This window comes from Phacochoerus africanus, chromosome 2 (assembly GCF_016906955.1).
Source record: "Phacochoerus africanus isolate WHEZ1 chromosome 2, ROS_Pafr_v1, whole genome shotgun sequence".
Lineage (NCBI taxonomy): Eukaryota > Metazoa > Chordata > Mammalia > Artiodactyla > Suidae > Phacochoerus > Phacochoerus africanus.
Window position 1 is genome coordinate 137,561,468 of NC_062545.1, and position 16,780 is coordinate 137,578,247.

Genomic DNA, 16,780 nt, shown 5'->3' on the forward strand with positions numbered 1-16,780 from the left:
ATTATTTTCATGGTAGTGCCACTAGTATGTTTTGTGAACTTGTGATTCTAAACATATGCATTCCTCCTTAATCCTACATTCCCTTCTAGCAATTGTAGCATCTCTCTACAACAGGTCTCTTTGGAATATTTATTTTCTTTCTCACTGGCCATTCTCTTATCCTGTGTCAGTTCAGTTCACATCAATATTGTGCATTAAAACTTCTCTTGTTAAAGTCAGTAAGAATGAAATCCAGTGGACATATTTTATTCTTTCTCACTCCTAGCCTTTCCTTTCTTTGACTTCTTTAGGAACTTATAGATTTTACTTCTTTAACCTTGGCTTCTGTGATATTCTTCCCTCCTGGTTTTCCATCTGTTTCTCCCTTAGTTTTCTTTAAAAGACCCTTTTTTCTCTCTCCACTGGTGTTCACGTTTGTATCACCCAATTTTATCTGTTTTTTCTTTGTTTTGTCTTTTCTAGGGCCGCACCCTCAGCATATGGAGGTTCCCAGGCTAGGGGTCTAATCAGAGCTGCAGCCGCCAGCCTACGCCAGAGCCACAGTAACACCAGATCTAAGCCACATCTGCGACCTACACCACAGCTCACGGCAATGCCAGATCCTTACCCCACTGAGCCAGGCCAGGGATCAAACCTGCAGCCTCATGGTTCCTAGTCAGATTCGTTAACTACTGAGCCATGATGGGAACTCCCAATTTTGTCTATTTTTTGATCTCCATACCCAGCTGTCTGCTGGACAGCTCTCATAGAATGGCCAAAAACATGTAAGGCTTAATGTCCAAAATAGTACTCACCATATTCCTCCCCAAATTTGTGTATTTCTTATAAAATTAATACCATTTCTTTCCATCAAGTGACCGAGCCAAAAACTTGAGAGCAATCTGGATTTCTTTCTTGGCCTCATGTCTCCAAAATCTATTGATCTTTCCTTATATCACAAATCTGCCTTCTCCTTGTCATCATCATAACCACTGTCTTACTTTAGACCTTTATCATTTCTAACTTATATTTCTTTACTTTCTATACTTTCTGATTAGTATTCTTGCATAATCACTTAAAAATGTAAAGCCAATTGCACAACAATATTAATGTACTTAACATTCAGTGTTCATCAACTGGAAGGATTAATATTGTTAAAATGTCTACACTACCCAAAGCAATTTATAGATTTAGTCCAGTCTTATCAAAATTCCAGTAACATTTCTCATAGAAATGAAAAACAATTCTAAAATTTGTATGGAACCATAAAAAATTCCAAATAGCTAAAGCAGTCTTGAGAAAGAAGGACAAAAATTGAGGCAAACTTTATTATAAAGCCATAATAATCAAAACAGTTTAATATTGGCATAAAAACAGACACATAGATCCGTAGACCGATTAGAGAGCTTAGAAATAAGCCCACACATATATGGCCAATTAATTTTTGACAATGAATATACAATGGGGAAAGGATAATCTCTTCAGTAAGTGGTGATGGGAAAACTAGTTAGCCGTATGCAAGAGAATGAACACAACCTAAATGTCCATCAACAGAGGAGTGGATCAAAAAGATGTGGTACATTTACACAATGGAATATTACTCAGCCATTAAAATGAACTAAATACCAGCATTTTTAGCAACATGGATGGACCTAGAAATTATCATGCTAAGTGAAGTCAGCCATATCAAATGCTTTCACTGACATGTGGAATCAAAAAAGGACAGACTGAACTTCTTTGCAGAACAGATGCTGACTCACAGACATTGAAAAACTTATGGTCTCCAGAGGAGACAGTTTGAGGGGTGGGGGGTTGTGCTTGGGCTGTGGGATGGAAATCCTGTGAAGTTGGATTGTGTTGATCATTTTACAACTACAGATGTGATAAATTCATTTGAGTAATAAAGAAAAAAAAAAGAATACACAAAGGCAATACCTTTATAGCTATACTGTGGGAAAAAAAAAAGAATGAAACTGGCCCCCTATCTTACACCATACATAAAAATCAACTCAAAAAATGGGCTAAAGGCTTTAATGTAAGATTTTTAGAGGAAGATATAAGGGGTAAACTAGTCGTTGGTCTTGGCAATGATGTTTTGGACTTGACACCAAAAGCAAAAATAAACAAGTGGGACTACATAAAGCTAAAAAGCTTAAATACAACCTCGGAAACCATCAACAAAATAAAAGGCATCCTATGTGATGGAAGGAAATTTATGCAAACTACATATATGATAAGGAATTAATATTCAAAATGTACAAGGAGCTCATACAACTCAGTAGCAAAAAAAAAAAAAAAAAAAAACACCAGCCAACCAAACAACAACAAAACCCAAATAACCCAGTTTTAAAAAGACAAAGGACCTGGATAGACATTTTTCCAAAGAAGACAAATGAATGGCCAGCAAGTACATGAAAAGGTGCTCAAAATCACTAGTTATCAGGGAAATACAAAACGAAACCACTGTGAGATATCACTTCATATCTGTTAGGATGTCTGTTATCAAAAGAAGATAACAAATGCTGGCAAGGATGTGGAGAATAGAGAAACCTTGTATAGTGTTGATGGGAATGTGTATTGAACAGCCACTATGAAAAACAATATGGAGTTATCTTAAGAAATTAAATATAGAACTACCATATCCAGCAGTTCTGCTTCTGGGTATATATCCAAAGAAAATGAAATCATTATCTCTGAAAGATATCTGTACTTTCATGTCTCAAATGTTCATTACAGCTAAATCAGTAATAAGTAAGTAAATAAATAAATTCACAATAGCTAAGATATAGAAACAACCAAAGTGGTGTTGATACATGAATGGATAAAAAAAAAAGTGTGGTATATTAATATAATGGAACATTATTCAGCCTTAGTTTTTTTTAAAAAAAGGAAATCTTGCCATTTGTAACATCATGGATGAACTTGGAATGCATGATAAATATAATAAGCCAGAGAAAGGCAACAAATACTACGTAGTATCACTTAGATGTGGAATTTTCAAAAAAAATTTTTTTTAAAGAGATGAGCTCATAGAAACAGAAGGGAAAGGTGGTTGGCAAGGGCTGGGTGATGTGGGAAACAGGGAGAGGTTGGCAAAAGGGTGCAAACTTTCAGTTAGAAGATGAATAAGGTCAGAGGATCTAATATATAACATGGCAGCTATAGTTGAAAATACTGTTTTGTAAAGTTGAAATTTGTTTTGAGTATAGAATTTAAACAATTTTACAAAAAAAAGAAAAAGTAAATATGTGAGGTGATAGAATCCTTTCTCAATAGTGTGTATATCAAATCATCATGTTGAACATTTTAAATATTTTACAATTTTACCTGTCAATTATTCCTCAATAAATCTGAAATAATTACAAAAAATACAAAATATAATAGTCTCCATTTATGTGTAGCATTCTCAAAGTTGTCTTTAGCTAATTGAAGGAAGTGTTCTTATGAGCTTAGAAAATGAGCTCAGAAAGCATCTTTTAAACAGATTAAACACTTGTTACCAAACTGGTTTGTTTAGAAATTAATACTTCTTGATTGTTTCATTAGTCTTCCAAGGAAAATTAACAACTTAATCCTTTATTTATTTTGTTGTTGTTAAAGTGTTTCACAGAAAGTCATCAAAATGTCACCTTGTCTTGTTAGCAAGATGAATATTCTTGGGAAACTAAAAACACAAACAAAAAAGTTGTAATTCTAGACTTCAGTTTCATTTCTGATTTATTCAAAACTGGAAGTATTGCACTGTTGCAAGTAAGAGAGAGGTTCAAAAGTAAAGGAAACATTAGTTAAAATGCAAATAAATGAAAAATGAGTATGATTTCCTCCAATATCTTTGTTGTTTAATTTCCTGCCTTTAACAACCTTTTCCCTATTTAATTGAGAAAGGGAGACAATAATGCTACAAATTAGTGACCTAATACTCTGTCATGAGCTTACTGTTTAATGGGAGAACTCCAGATGGTGATCATTTCCCATTTTGGAAATGTTTCTTATCGATGATGCTAAGAAAAACAATAACAAGTCAAAAAAAATTTTAATCGGATGCCTGAATATATCACTGGAAATTCTAAGTGTCACTTTCAGAATTATTTCATATAGAATAGTATTTATATGAAATAGTATTTTTATTAACCTGGACTTGTGTGATTCTACTACAATGAAGAATTGGAAGTTTAAGGGAAAAGCATCTAGCGCATTACTGGACATATACATTTCTTGTTTAGTTATCCAGTCCCCAGAATATCATTGGCATTCACAAATGTTTCTTATTTAATAATGTCATGTTGCCAGAAGTCCAAGTATCGCTACTTGAGAGCTATAATGCAAGTGTGCTTCTTTAATGAATGGTTCATGTTAAAAATATTAGAATGCCTTTCAGATGAAAAACACTTTAAATTCAGCAGATCATTTTTTTCTCAAAGGCAGGAACTCATTAACAGAATAATACTGGTAACTGAGGCATTTTTCAAAGAAAATAATATTCTTGATAAATGCAAGCTGACTATTTTCTCATCTTTGGAATAAGTACGCCTAGTTTTCATTTGTAAAAAAAAAGAACAGCTTGTTTTCATCACATTGCACATTTTAAAGATCTTACAGTTTTATTTGTCAATTATATCTCAGTAAAGCTGAAAATGTTTAAAAACATAAAACAATAATAATCCTAATTTATATAAGTTGCATTTTAAAAGTTATTTAAAAAGTTTATGTTGTTGGCTTTGTGAATCAGCTTCTCAGTATGAAGACAAGTGAATATCAAGTGAATAAATCTAATTTGGGTCTAGATTTCTACCTTCAAACCCATCTTCTAAACTTGTAATTATCACTATTACCTTATGGCCAAATGCCTTCATGATCCCAGTCTCTATATTGGGCGACTTTTCACTGTTACATGCTAGAACTTTGATGTGAATGAGGCCACATCAGGTACCTTCATAGTAGAATCCATTTCTTTCCTGGTGCATCTATGTTCCTGATCCCCTAGGGTATTAATTTTAAGGATAGAACTTAGTAGCTAATAAGGCTTTAGGGCTAAGTTATAAACTCTCTGGGCAAGTCCATGTTCATACTTCTTTTGGTGATTAGAATAGGACAAAAGGCATATTAGGCCCCTGTTGATGGCTGTTTATTATGAAAGATTCAACCACACAATCAGATTCCAAATGGAGGTAACAATGAGCATTATGTAAATTTGTTAGGTAATGTGTATATTTCTTCATTTTTTTAATTTTTATTTATGTATTTACTTTTTTATAGCCTCACCTGCAGCACATGGAAGTTCCAACACTAGGGTTCAAATCAAAACTGTAGCTGAGGCTTGAGCCACAGTCACAGCAACACTGAATCTGAACTGCATCTGCAACCCATGCCATAACTTGCGACAACACCAGATCCTTAACCCACTGGGCAAGGCCAGGGATTGAACTGCATCCTGATGGACACTATGGCGGGTTCTTAACCACTGAGCCACACCAGGAACTCCTGTTTCTTTTTTTAGAATCAAAATTGTTTCTTTGAGAAAAAATGTTTGGTGGATTTTGTACATAAATGCTGTCTATGTAAAAGAGGATCTAGGAAGACAGTAGTAGGGGATGTTACCTATGTAGTCAAGAAGGGCAAAGAATCAACATTTCTAACTGTTTAGTATTTGGAATATAATTTTTTTAAAGTATTTTCTGGTGTGATCCCTCCCTCCCGCCACCAGGCAAGCATTCTTTACTTTGTGGTCCATTATACCTTGTATGAACTTAGGTCACTTATTTTATTTAATTTCTCTATATGTCCATTCTCCCACATCCCCCACCACTAGGTTTTAATTTCTTAAGGCTAGCAACTGTGATATTTTCAAATGTGTTTCGCCCTTCCTTGTTGTATAGCATCTGTCACACAATAGGCCTTTATAAATTACTGTATAATAAATACATTAATAATTTTGACTGCCAGCTAACCAGTTTACCAGGATAAGAGATGAGTATATCTATGCCTACATGGATTTTTAATATCTTTTCCTCTAATTAAAAAAGTAATACACATTATAAAAATATTTAAAGAAGTGTAAGATTGGAAATAAAATAGCAAAAATGAATTACTGTTCATAAATAAGCATTATTACATTTTGGTCTATTTCTGGTGTTTAGAAATGGAAAATGTATTCTGAGAAGCATGGTTGACCATCTGTATTCAGATCTTGGATTCTTAAACAGAGTGTTGATAAATTGATATATTTATTCTTTCTGAATAAATCCTTGATATAACTGTCCTTTTGCATACATTAGGTGTAGAAATAGTAATAATGAATCTGTGTTTGTACCAGTTTCTGAGTGTCTGTTTTTGCAAGTGACCTCTCAATTGTTAGGATTGGTGATGTAGGTCAGATAGCTGCCTGGACTAGCTTACCCCATCAGTCTTCCAGATGTGTTTCATATTGACAGAATTGAGGAAAAGAGTGACCTAAGCAACAAATAAGCTTGTTATTGGTCATTGACTAATCTGCTTGACTAATCTGGTCATTGTATTTACAAGGGTGTAGTATTCGCATATAACCTGTGAATATTCTCTCATACCTTAAATCCCCTCTGGGTTGCATATAAATACCTAATACAATGTAAATGCTCTATAAATGATTGACAGTATGCAGCAAATTCAAGTTTTTTGGGTTTTTTGCTTGTTTGTTTTTGTTTGTTTGTTTACGGCCACACCTGCTGCATATGGACTTTCTGGGCTAAGAGATAGAATCAGAGCTGCAGCTATTGGCCTACTCCACAGCCACAGCAACGCCAGAGCTGAGCTGCATCTGTGACCTATACTACACAGGATATGGCAACACAGATCCTTAACTCACTGAGCAAGACCAGGGATTGAATCCACATCCTCATGGACACTATGTTGGGTTTTTAACCTGCTAAGCTACAACAGGAACTCCAGCAAATTTAAGTTTTGCTCTTTGGAACTTGCTGGAAATTTTTAAATAATATTTTGATCCACTCTTGGTTGAATACATGAATGCAGAACCCATGAATATGGAGGAATGACTGTATTCAGTATACCTATGTTGCAGAAACCATGGCAGCAGAAGATCAGTGGCACTCAGAGATGCTCAATAGGCAGGTTTATTCAGCACCAGTGCTGGCTCAGAGGACTCGCCTCCAGAGTCAGTACCAGGTCTTTGTTGTGGGTAGTTTTTATACAACACAGACTTCTGGGTTTTAAGGTTTTCCGTGCAAACAGTCCCAGCCCACCCCCTTCCCGGAGCAGACAGAGTTCCTGCCTAAGAAGCTGAGCAAACAAGATTACAGAAGTGAAACTGATAAACAATGCTTGGAGCACTGGTTAGCAGGGCTGCTAGTAAGGACATAAGGTACATAGTTGCTACAAGATTATAAGAAGGGTGGTATGGGGCCAGCAAAGCTGCAGTCAGGCACTAGCTGCCTCCTCAGCCCCGGGGGTGGGGTGTTGTTTCTTTAGTTAAAACTCTCACTTCAACTGTTGGTCTTATCTACTTCAGATACCTAGCAAACAAATAGAATACAACATATACAATGCTAAATACACTATTTTCTTTTAAGACATATATTTCCTTTCTCAGTTATGTAGTCACTTAAAGTATAGTCATTCGTCCCACCCTTTATGTGGACTTCACTCTGTTCACAAGTCCTACTAATTTTGTCTCCAAATCATTTTTGGAATTTGTCCTCTTATCACCATTCTTCAGTTTTTTCTGATTAGGCCCCTTCTCTTTCTCTACTCTAGTCAATCCTGCACACTGTCACCAGGTTTATCTTTTTACTTTTAAATATGATCATATCTCACTTCTTAAATTCTTTAGTGACTCAAGAAAAGTGAAAATATGTATTCACACAAAGACATAAAGTAAAATTCATAGCTTTGTTCACAAGAACCGCAAACTGGAATCAGCCCAAATAGCCATCAACAAGTGAAAGGATAAACAAATGTGGCATATCCATACAATGGATTAAAATGGAATAAAAGGAATGAACTATGTATACACATGTAACATAGATGAATCTCAAAATCATTATACTGAGTGAAAGAAGCTAGAAACAAAGAATACATATTGTGGGATGTTATTTATATAACCTTCCAGAAAATGTAAACTAATGTATAATGACATAAAACAGATCGGTAGTTGCCTAAAGCCAAGAGTGATGGGGAAGGGCTGGGCTGCAGAGAGGTGCAAGGTATTGTTGGGGAGTCATCCAAATGATTTGTATCTTGATTGTGGTGGCAGTTTTACTTGTGTGTGCATTTGTCTCATCAAATTGTACAGTTTAAATGGATGCAGTTAATGCACGTAAATTGTACCACAAATAGAGTTGATTGGAAAAAATATTTCTACAGGCAAGGGCTGTCTATTACCTTCAGGGTATAGGCTACATTTCTGAACAACCTGATCCCAGTTTACTTTTCCAGCCTTGTTTTCTTCCATGTCTCGATGTATGCTTTCATCTGCACCTGCCCCACACTGCTGACCATCCCTTAAGATGCCAAACACTTTATTTTGTGGTCTTGGTTCATATTCTTCACTCTGAATTGTTCCCTACTACCTTTCTTTCCTTTATCAACAAAATCCAGTATATCATTGAACATTAGGCCCTACAGTCACCTCTTCTGTAAAACTTTCTCTAGCTTTTCCTTTTCATGTCACTTTCTTTATCACTTAGTTTTGATGCCTGAATCTGCTAACAGGAAGGATAATTTTATTTATCAAACTGGCACCTTGTATGGTCATATAAAACATTTTTGTTGTGTATTTTAATATTAAGTGAACAACTAAAGAATGTTGACATGACAATTAGCATTATTGTTAGAAGAGTTTACATGGCTGGTTAAGCTTGTATTGCTATTATTTTGGTGAGTACTGTGGTATAGCTGTCCAGTCTAGAGACTTGATTTTGACCATGTACCCAGAAGTTATCAGGCTCTCTAAACTAGTATAGACCAAATCCATTTAAGTCTAATGTATAAGCTAGAATGACAATTTGTTAATTTATAACATAGACCATTTTTGTTAAGTGGATAAAAATGCTTGTTTTTATAGATTAGTGTAATCTTTCTGGGGTTAAAAGTAATAAGGCAACCTAAATTAGAGATTGGAGGTTGCTTCATGGGCATGGATGGACTCAGAGAAAGTTTTTTCAAATCTAGCCAAATTTCTGGGTCTCAGATTCTGTATTAACTATTTTCTGTAGCATCTTTATTTTTATTTTAGGTATGGCACAACATGATTTATTTTGCTGTGTCTTTATGCTGCCTTGGTATGATATGTTTTATTCTGCTAATCATTCTCTTTGTTTTTCTGCTAAAATTTTCATTGCTTTGATTTTGCTACTATTGTTAATTTTCTGACTTTTTCCCCAAATGATGTGGGTCACAGAACAGGGCCTGTTTTTATGATCTATAGTGAAACGCACATATTTAGTACCTTATATTTTGGCAGAACTTCAGATAAGCAATATATCATGTAAGAATATAACCAAAATTTTGATCTTTTGATAAATCATTCACTACTCAATGATCTCTGCCATATTTGCATTTAGTGAGGAGTGTTATACCTTGACTTTTTTAATAATAATACAATGACTTTTATGAAAAGAAAATGACTAGGAAGGTTAGAGAAAGGTTACAAGCAAACATTCTCACAAAGTTGCTGAAATAGGAAAGCACAGGAAATAGCTCTTTTCCTGGAATCCTTGTCTAATAGATAGAATCATTTTACTTTGAGGAGGTTTGGGCAGATATTTCTTCGTCATTTTAGAGTGGAACTTTTAAATTGGCTTTATCTTCAAATAAATGAGAGATTCCTTTTGTGCATTTTTGTTTATTATGGCATCATTTTAGAACATTAGGGGTTATTTTAGAATAACTCAAATTATTAAATTTGTTTTTATGTGAAACACTACATACTACTATGTATAGAATAAATGACTAGCAGGGACCTACTGTATAGCACAGGGAGTTCTACTCATTGCTCTGTAATAACCCTTACAGGAAAAAAGAATGGATGTATGTATGTGTATAACCGATTCACTTTGCTGTAAACCTGAAGCTAATACAGCATTGTAAATCAACTATCCCCCAATAAAAAATTTTCGAAAAGAACAACTATTGTTCTTTCTAGGTTTCCAAGTTTGGAAAGACCAAAGTGTTAATAATGATGTCATCTCTCTGCTCTGAAATAGTTACTTCTGTACTCCATTTGCTAGGATGACTTTTCTATGTGTCTGTTAAGAGAATTTCTGTTTCGGTTGTTGTCGGTAATTACCCCCCCAAATCACTTTTTTCCTATCTGTTTTCTAGATAACAGTTCCTTAAATTATACCTGTATTGGGTATCTTTCTCCCCTAAGTGTATTATTTTACATTTCTTTACATTAAATCTCATCTTAGATCTGTCCTTCCAGATCCCCAAGTTGTCCATATCCATCTATGTACTTGATTGATTTCCTGTTATTTTCTTTTTAATCCATCCTAGTTTTGTATCATTTGCAAACTTGATCATGTTTTAATTTACATTCTCTTCCATGTCATTAATGGGTATGCTGGATAGACTAGTCCTCATTCCTAGGGTACTTTGCTGGATATACTGCTTGATGTTCTCAGTTGTTTCTGTGTTGATAATAATCATTGCTTCCTTCCCATCCTAGGTTTTTTTATCCACAATGCTATACTGTTAGACAGGAAATACCTCTATCATCTTGGCTTCCTGGATGCACCTATGGCAATCATTTTTTCTTTCTAAAATACATTGTGTTCTTTAATTTACTTATGCCATTGTTTTTTGTTTTTTGTTTTTTTAAGTTAGGCAACCCTGGGAAAACTTTGTCCTTAGAGATTTCTCAGAAATTTCCATCAAACATCAGTGAGCCTTTAAAGTGAGAAAACCTTTTTAAAAGTGCTGCCTTTGTCTTTTCCATGGAATATGATCTCTAGTTACTTGGATTTTTGGTCAAAAGAATAATTATTACCCCCCCCCCCAGAGCTGAGAGCTTAAATATTAAAAGTATATTTTAATATACTTTTCTTTTTCCTGAATGTGGATTGCATTTTCGTTAAATTATTCTGTTTGTTTCAAGGTGGTTTCCTAGATGAAACACAGTTCATTTATAATTTTCAGAACATGATGAAGAGCCATATGCTTATTTATTTTTTAAACTTGTATGTTTTCTTTATTTTCAGGAAAAAGAAGAAGTAGAGGGAATATCAGTAGGAGCTATACTCTCTGACTACCAGCGTGTTCGAGTAGAAAATGTGTAAGAAAACATTAATTTGTTTGCATTTTTAAATTATGTATTTTGAGAGTGTGAGTAAATAAAAAATTAATAATTATATCCAAATAATAAATAGATATGGTATTCTACCTGCTCCATGAAGTTAAATGTATTTCCTTAAATAAAAAAGTTGCACTTTTACTTTTTTCTATCCTTACGTCAACACATGAGAAAACTTACCATGTGGAAAAATAAATTGTTTATAATAAAAAAATTGAAACAAAGATTTTTAAATGTCAAAGCATTATTTTCAGCTTTTCCTTATTTGAATCAGTACACCCTTTTAATATCTTTTAACTCATTGTCATTTGTAATAAAAATCCAGAGCTAATAGAAGGAATGCAATAATATTTTAAAGAAAAAAACATAAATCTCTTCTTCTTTGGTACTTAGAATTCAGGTCTTGACTAAAAGTATTCATAAGATTGGAATACCTCTATAAAAACCCATTCAAATTTCAAGAATTTTTAGATTGTTGCTCCTCCCAATTCTCCCAACTCCCAAGCAACACAGTACTAGTAAAACATTGTCTGCATCTACAAATACCACAACAGTCAACTCCTTTGATCTACCCTAAAAATGATTACTTAATGTTGGCTTGGCAAAACACCCCCTGAGTGAATTTAATTTTCGTTTTAATTTATTTGGATAAATAAAATCTTGTATGGAGACTTTACATATAATTATGTTAGCAAAAAAGAAAATAAGGACTCCACCTTTAATCCTGAGTACAGCTTGACTTGGAAATAAATGATTTGCTATTCAAAAGGATAAATGGAAATAAGATGAAAACTGTATTTATGTAATAATTTCATATTCTTGACACAGAAACATTCACAATGACTTTCTCATTAAAAACTTGCATATTTATAGACTTAAAAACTTGTTTTATTTTTTATTCCGTTTATTTTCGCTCGGATTCCACCATGAATTTAAGGCAGTTAAATATACAGAATTTTTAAAATAAATGAAGGGAAAACAATGCAAAGCATAATTAAGTGAAAAGAAATGTGATGATCTCTTATTTGGTGAACCGTCAGAATCTCTGGAGAATGGAGAGTACAGGTGGAAGTGGGGGAGGAGGTCAAACATGTGTATTTTGAAAAAGTTTTCCTTACATTCTGTCTGCCTATATTTAAGAACAACTGCTTTTACAGATGGAGATGGATTACATATTCCTCAAGCTGTATGTTAAAAACATTATTATTTTCATAAAATTTTAACTCATATTCTCTGAGAATTATTTTGTTTAAAAATCTGTTTTTGACAAATCTCTGCAGTCTGACAGACCTGGAGTTCAAAAGAGAAATAGTGAAAATACTGAAGGAATTAAGAGAAGATATGAACAGTAATGCAGATACCCTCAGAAAGGAACTAGAAAATATAAGGAGGAGCCAAGAAAAACTAGAACATTCATTGGCAGAGATGTAAAATGAACTAAGGGCAGTAAAAACCAGAATGAATAATGCAGGAGAACGAATCAGTGATATGGAAGATAGAATAATGGAAATCACTCAATCCGGTCAACAGACAGAAAACCGAATCAAAAAACTGGAAAGCAATATAAGAGACCTGTGGGATAATATAAAGCGGGCCAATCTACGCATAATAGGAATTATCACCTTAAATGTCAATGGACTGAACGCCCCAGTCAAAAGACACAGAGTGGCTGAGTGGATAAAAAGGCAAAAACCTTCAATATGCTGCCTACAAGAAACTCACCTTAGGACAAAAGATACATATAGATTGAAAGTGAAAGGGTGGGGAAAAATATTTCACGCCAATAGACATGACAGAAAAGCAGGAGTCGCAATGCTCATATCAGACAAAATAGACTTTAAAACAAAAGACATAAAGAAAGACAAAGAAGGACACTACTTAATGATTAAGGGATCCATCCAAGGAGAGGATGTTACCATCGTCAACATATATGCCCCAAATACAGGAGCACCCAGATACATACAACAAATATTAACAGACATAAAGGGAGATATGGATGAGAATACAATCATAGTAGGAGACCTTAATACCCCCCTCACATCAATGGACAGATCCTCTAGACAGAAAACCAATAAAGCAACAGAGATCCTAAAGGAAACAATAGAAAAGTTAGACTTCATTGATATCTTCAGGACACTTCATCCAAAACAAGCAGAATACACATTCTTCTCAAATGCTCATGGAACATTCTCAAGAATCGACCACATATTGGGACACAAAGCTAATCTCAATAAATTTAGGAGCATAGAAATTATCCCAAGTATCTTCTCTGACCACAATGCCATGAAATTAGAGATCAACCATGGGAAAAGGAAAGAGAAAAAACCTACTGCATGGAGACTAAACAACATGCTACTAAAAAACCAATGGGTCAATGAGGAAATCAAGAAGGAAATTAAAAACTACCTTGAAACAAATGATAATGAAGACACAACCGCTCAAAACCTATGGGATGCTGCGAAAGCAGTGCTCAGAGGGAAATTTATAGCAATACAGGCCTTTCTCAAAAAAGAAGAAAGAGCCCAAATGGACAACTTAACCCTCCACCTAAACAAATTAGAAAAAGAAGAACAAAAAAGTCCTAAAGTCAGCAGAAGGAAGGAAATTATAAAGATCAAAGAAGAAATCAATAAAATAGAGACTCAAAAAACAATAGAGAAAATTAATAAAACCAAGAGCTGGTTCTTTGAAAAGGTAAACAAAATTGACAAACCCCTGGCCAGACTCACTAAAAAGAGGAGAGAAAGAACCCAAATAACCAAAATTATAAATGAAAAAGGAGAAATCACAACGGATACAGCAGAAATACAAAAAACCATAAGAGAACACTATGAACAACTATACGGCAACAAGTTTGACAATCTGGAAGAAATGGACAATTTTCTAGACTCTTACAGCCTGCCAAAACTGAATCAAGTAGAAACAGACCAACTGAACAGACTGATCACTAGAAATGAAATGGAAGAGGTCATAAAATCACTCCCTACAAATAAAAGTCCAGGACCAGATGGCTTCACAGGTGAATTCTATCAAACATATAAAGAGGAATTGGTGCCCATCCTCCTTAAACTCTTTCAAAAGGTTGAAGAAGAAGGAATACTCCCAAAGACATTCTATGATGCCACCATCACCCTCATTCCAAAACCAGACAGAGATACCACCAAAAAAGAAAACTATCGCCCAGTATCATTGATGAATATAGATGCAAAAATTCTCAACAAAATCCTAGCCAACCGAATCCAACAACATACCAAAAAAATTATACACCATGACCAGGTTGGGTTCATCCCAGGTTCACAAGGATGGTTCAACATATGCAAATCAATCAGCATCATACACCACATTAACAAAAAAAAAGTCAAAAATCAGATGATCATCTCAATAGACGCAGAAAAAGCATTTGACAAAGTCCAACATCCATTCATGATCAAGACCCTCACCAAAGTGGGTATAGAGGGAACATTCCTGAACATAATCAAAGCCATTTATGATAAACCCACAGCAAATATAATACTCAATGGAGAAAAACTGAAAGCCTTCTCCCTCAAATCTGGAACAAGACAGGGATGCCCACTCTCACCACTGCTCTTCAACATCGTTTTGGAAGTCCTAGCCACAGCAATTAGACAAACCAAAGAAATAAAAGGCACCCATATAGGAAGAGAAGAGATCAAACTGTCACTGTATGCAGATGACATGATACTATACATAGAAAACCCTAAGGACTCAACCCCAAAACTCCTTGAACTGAGTAACAAATTCAGCAAAGTAGCAGGATAGAAGATTAACATTCAGAAGTCAGTTGCATTTCTGTATACCAGCAATGAAATATTAGAAAAGGAATACAAAAATACGATACCTTTTAAAATTGCACCTCACAAAATCAAATACCTCGGAATACACCTGACCAAGGAGGTAAAGGACCTCTATGCCGAGAACTATAAAACTTTCATCAAAGAAATCAAAGAAGATGTAAAGAAATGGAAAGATATTCCATGCTCCTGGATTGGGAAAATCAATATTGTAAAAATGGCCATCCTAGCCAAAGCAATCTACAGATTCAATGCAATCCCTATCCAATGACCCATGACATTTTTCACAGAACTAGAACAAACAATCCAAACATTTATATGGAACCACAAAAGACCCAGAATTGCCAAAGCAATCCTGAGAAACAAAAACCAAGCAGGAGGCATCACTCTCCCAGACTTCAAGAAATACTACAAAGCCACAGTCATCACAACACTGTGGTACTGGTACCAAAACAGACAGACAGACCAATGGAACAGAACAGAGAACCCGGAAATAAACCCTGACATCTATGGTCAATTAATCTTTGACAAGGGAGGCAAGAACATCAAATGGGAAAAAGAAAGTCTATTCAGCAAGCATTGCTGGGAAACCTGGACAGCTGCATGCAAAGCAATGAAACTAGAACACACCCTCACACCGTGCACAAACATAAACTCCAAATGGCTGAAAGACTTAAATATACGACAGGACACCATCAAACTCCTAGAAGAAAACATAGGCAAAACACTCTCTGACATCAACATCATGAATATTTTCTCAGGTCAGTCTCCCAAAGCAGTAGAAATTAGAGCAAAAATAAACCCACGGGACCTCATCAAACTGAAAAGCTTTTGCACAGCAAAGGAAACCAAAAAGAAAACAAAAAGACAACTTACAGAATGGGAGAAAACAGTTTCAAATGATGCAACCGACAAGGGCTTAATCTCTAGAATATATAAACAACTTATACAACCCAGCAGCAAAAAAGCCAATCAATCAATGGAAAAATGGGCAAAAGACCTGAATAGACATTTCTCCAAAGAAGATACACAGATGGCGAACAAACACGTGAAAAAAATGCTCAACATCGCTGGTTATAAGAGAAATGCAAATCAAAACTACCATGAGATATCACCTCACACCAGTCAGAATGACCATCATTAATAAATCCACAAATAACAAGTGCTGGAGGGGGGTGTGGAGAAAGGGAACCCTCCTGCACTGTTGGTGGGAATGTAAACTGGTACAGCCACTATGGAGAACAGTTTGGAGATACCTTAGAAATCTATACATAGAACTTCCATATGACCCTGCAATCCCATTCTTGGGCATCTATCTGGACAAAACTCTACTTAAAAGAGACACGTGCACCCGCATGTTCATTGCAGCACTATTCACAATAGCCAAGACATGGAAACAACCCAAATGTCCATCGACAGAGGATTGGATTTGGAAGATGTGGTATATATACACAATGGAATACTACTCCGCCATAAAAAAGAATGACATAATGCCATTTGCAGCCACATGGATGGAACTAGAGAATCTCATCCTGAGTGAAATGAGCCAGAAAAAGACAAATACCATATGATATCACTTATAACTGGAATCTAATATCCAGCACAAATGATCATCTCCTTAGAAAAGAAAATCATAGACTTGGAGAAGAGACTTGTGGCTGCCTGATGGGAGGGGGAGGGAGTGGGAGGAATCGGGAGCTTG

General features: G+C 35.0%; 1 protein-coding gene across 1 annotated transcript in view; it reads left to right on the forward strand.

Moving 5' to 3' along the window:
* Positions 1-16,780, forward strand: part of DPH6 (diphthamine biosynthesis 6) — a 167,008-nt gene that overhangs the window by 73,207 nt on the left and 77,021 nt on the right. Inside the window, exon 4 of the mRNA XM_047766779.1 lies at positions 11,175-11,248. Within this exon, the coding sequence (XP_047622735.1) occupies positions 11,175-11,248 (74 nt within the window). The remainder of the gene's footprint in view (positions 1-11,174; positions 11,249-16,780) is intronic.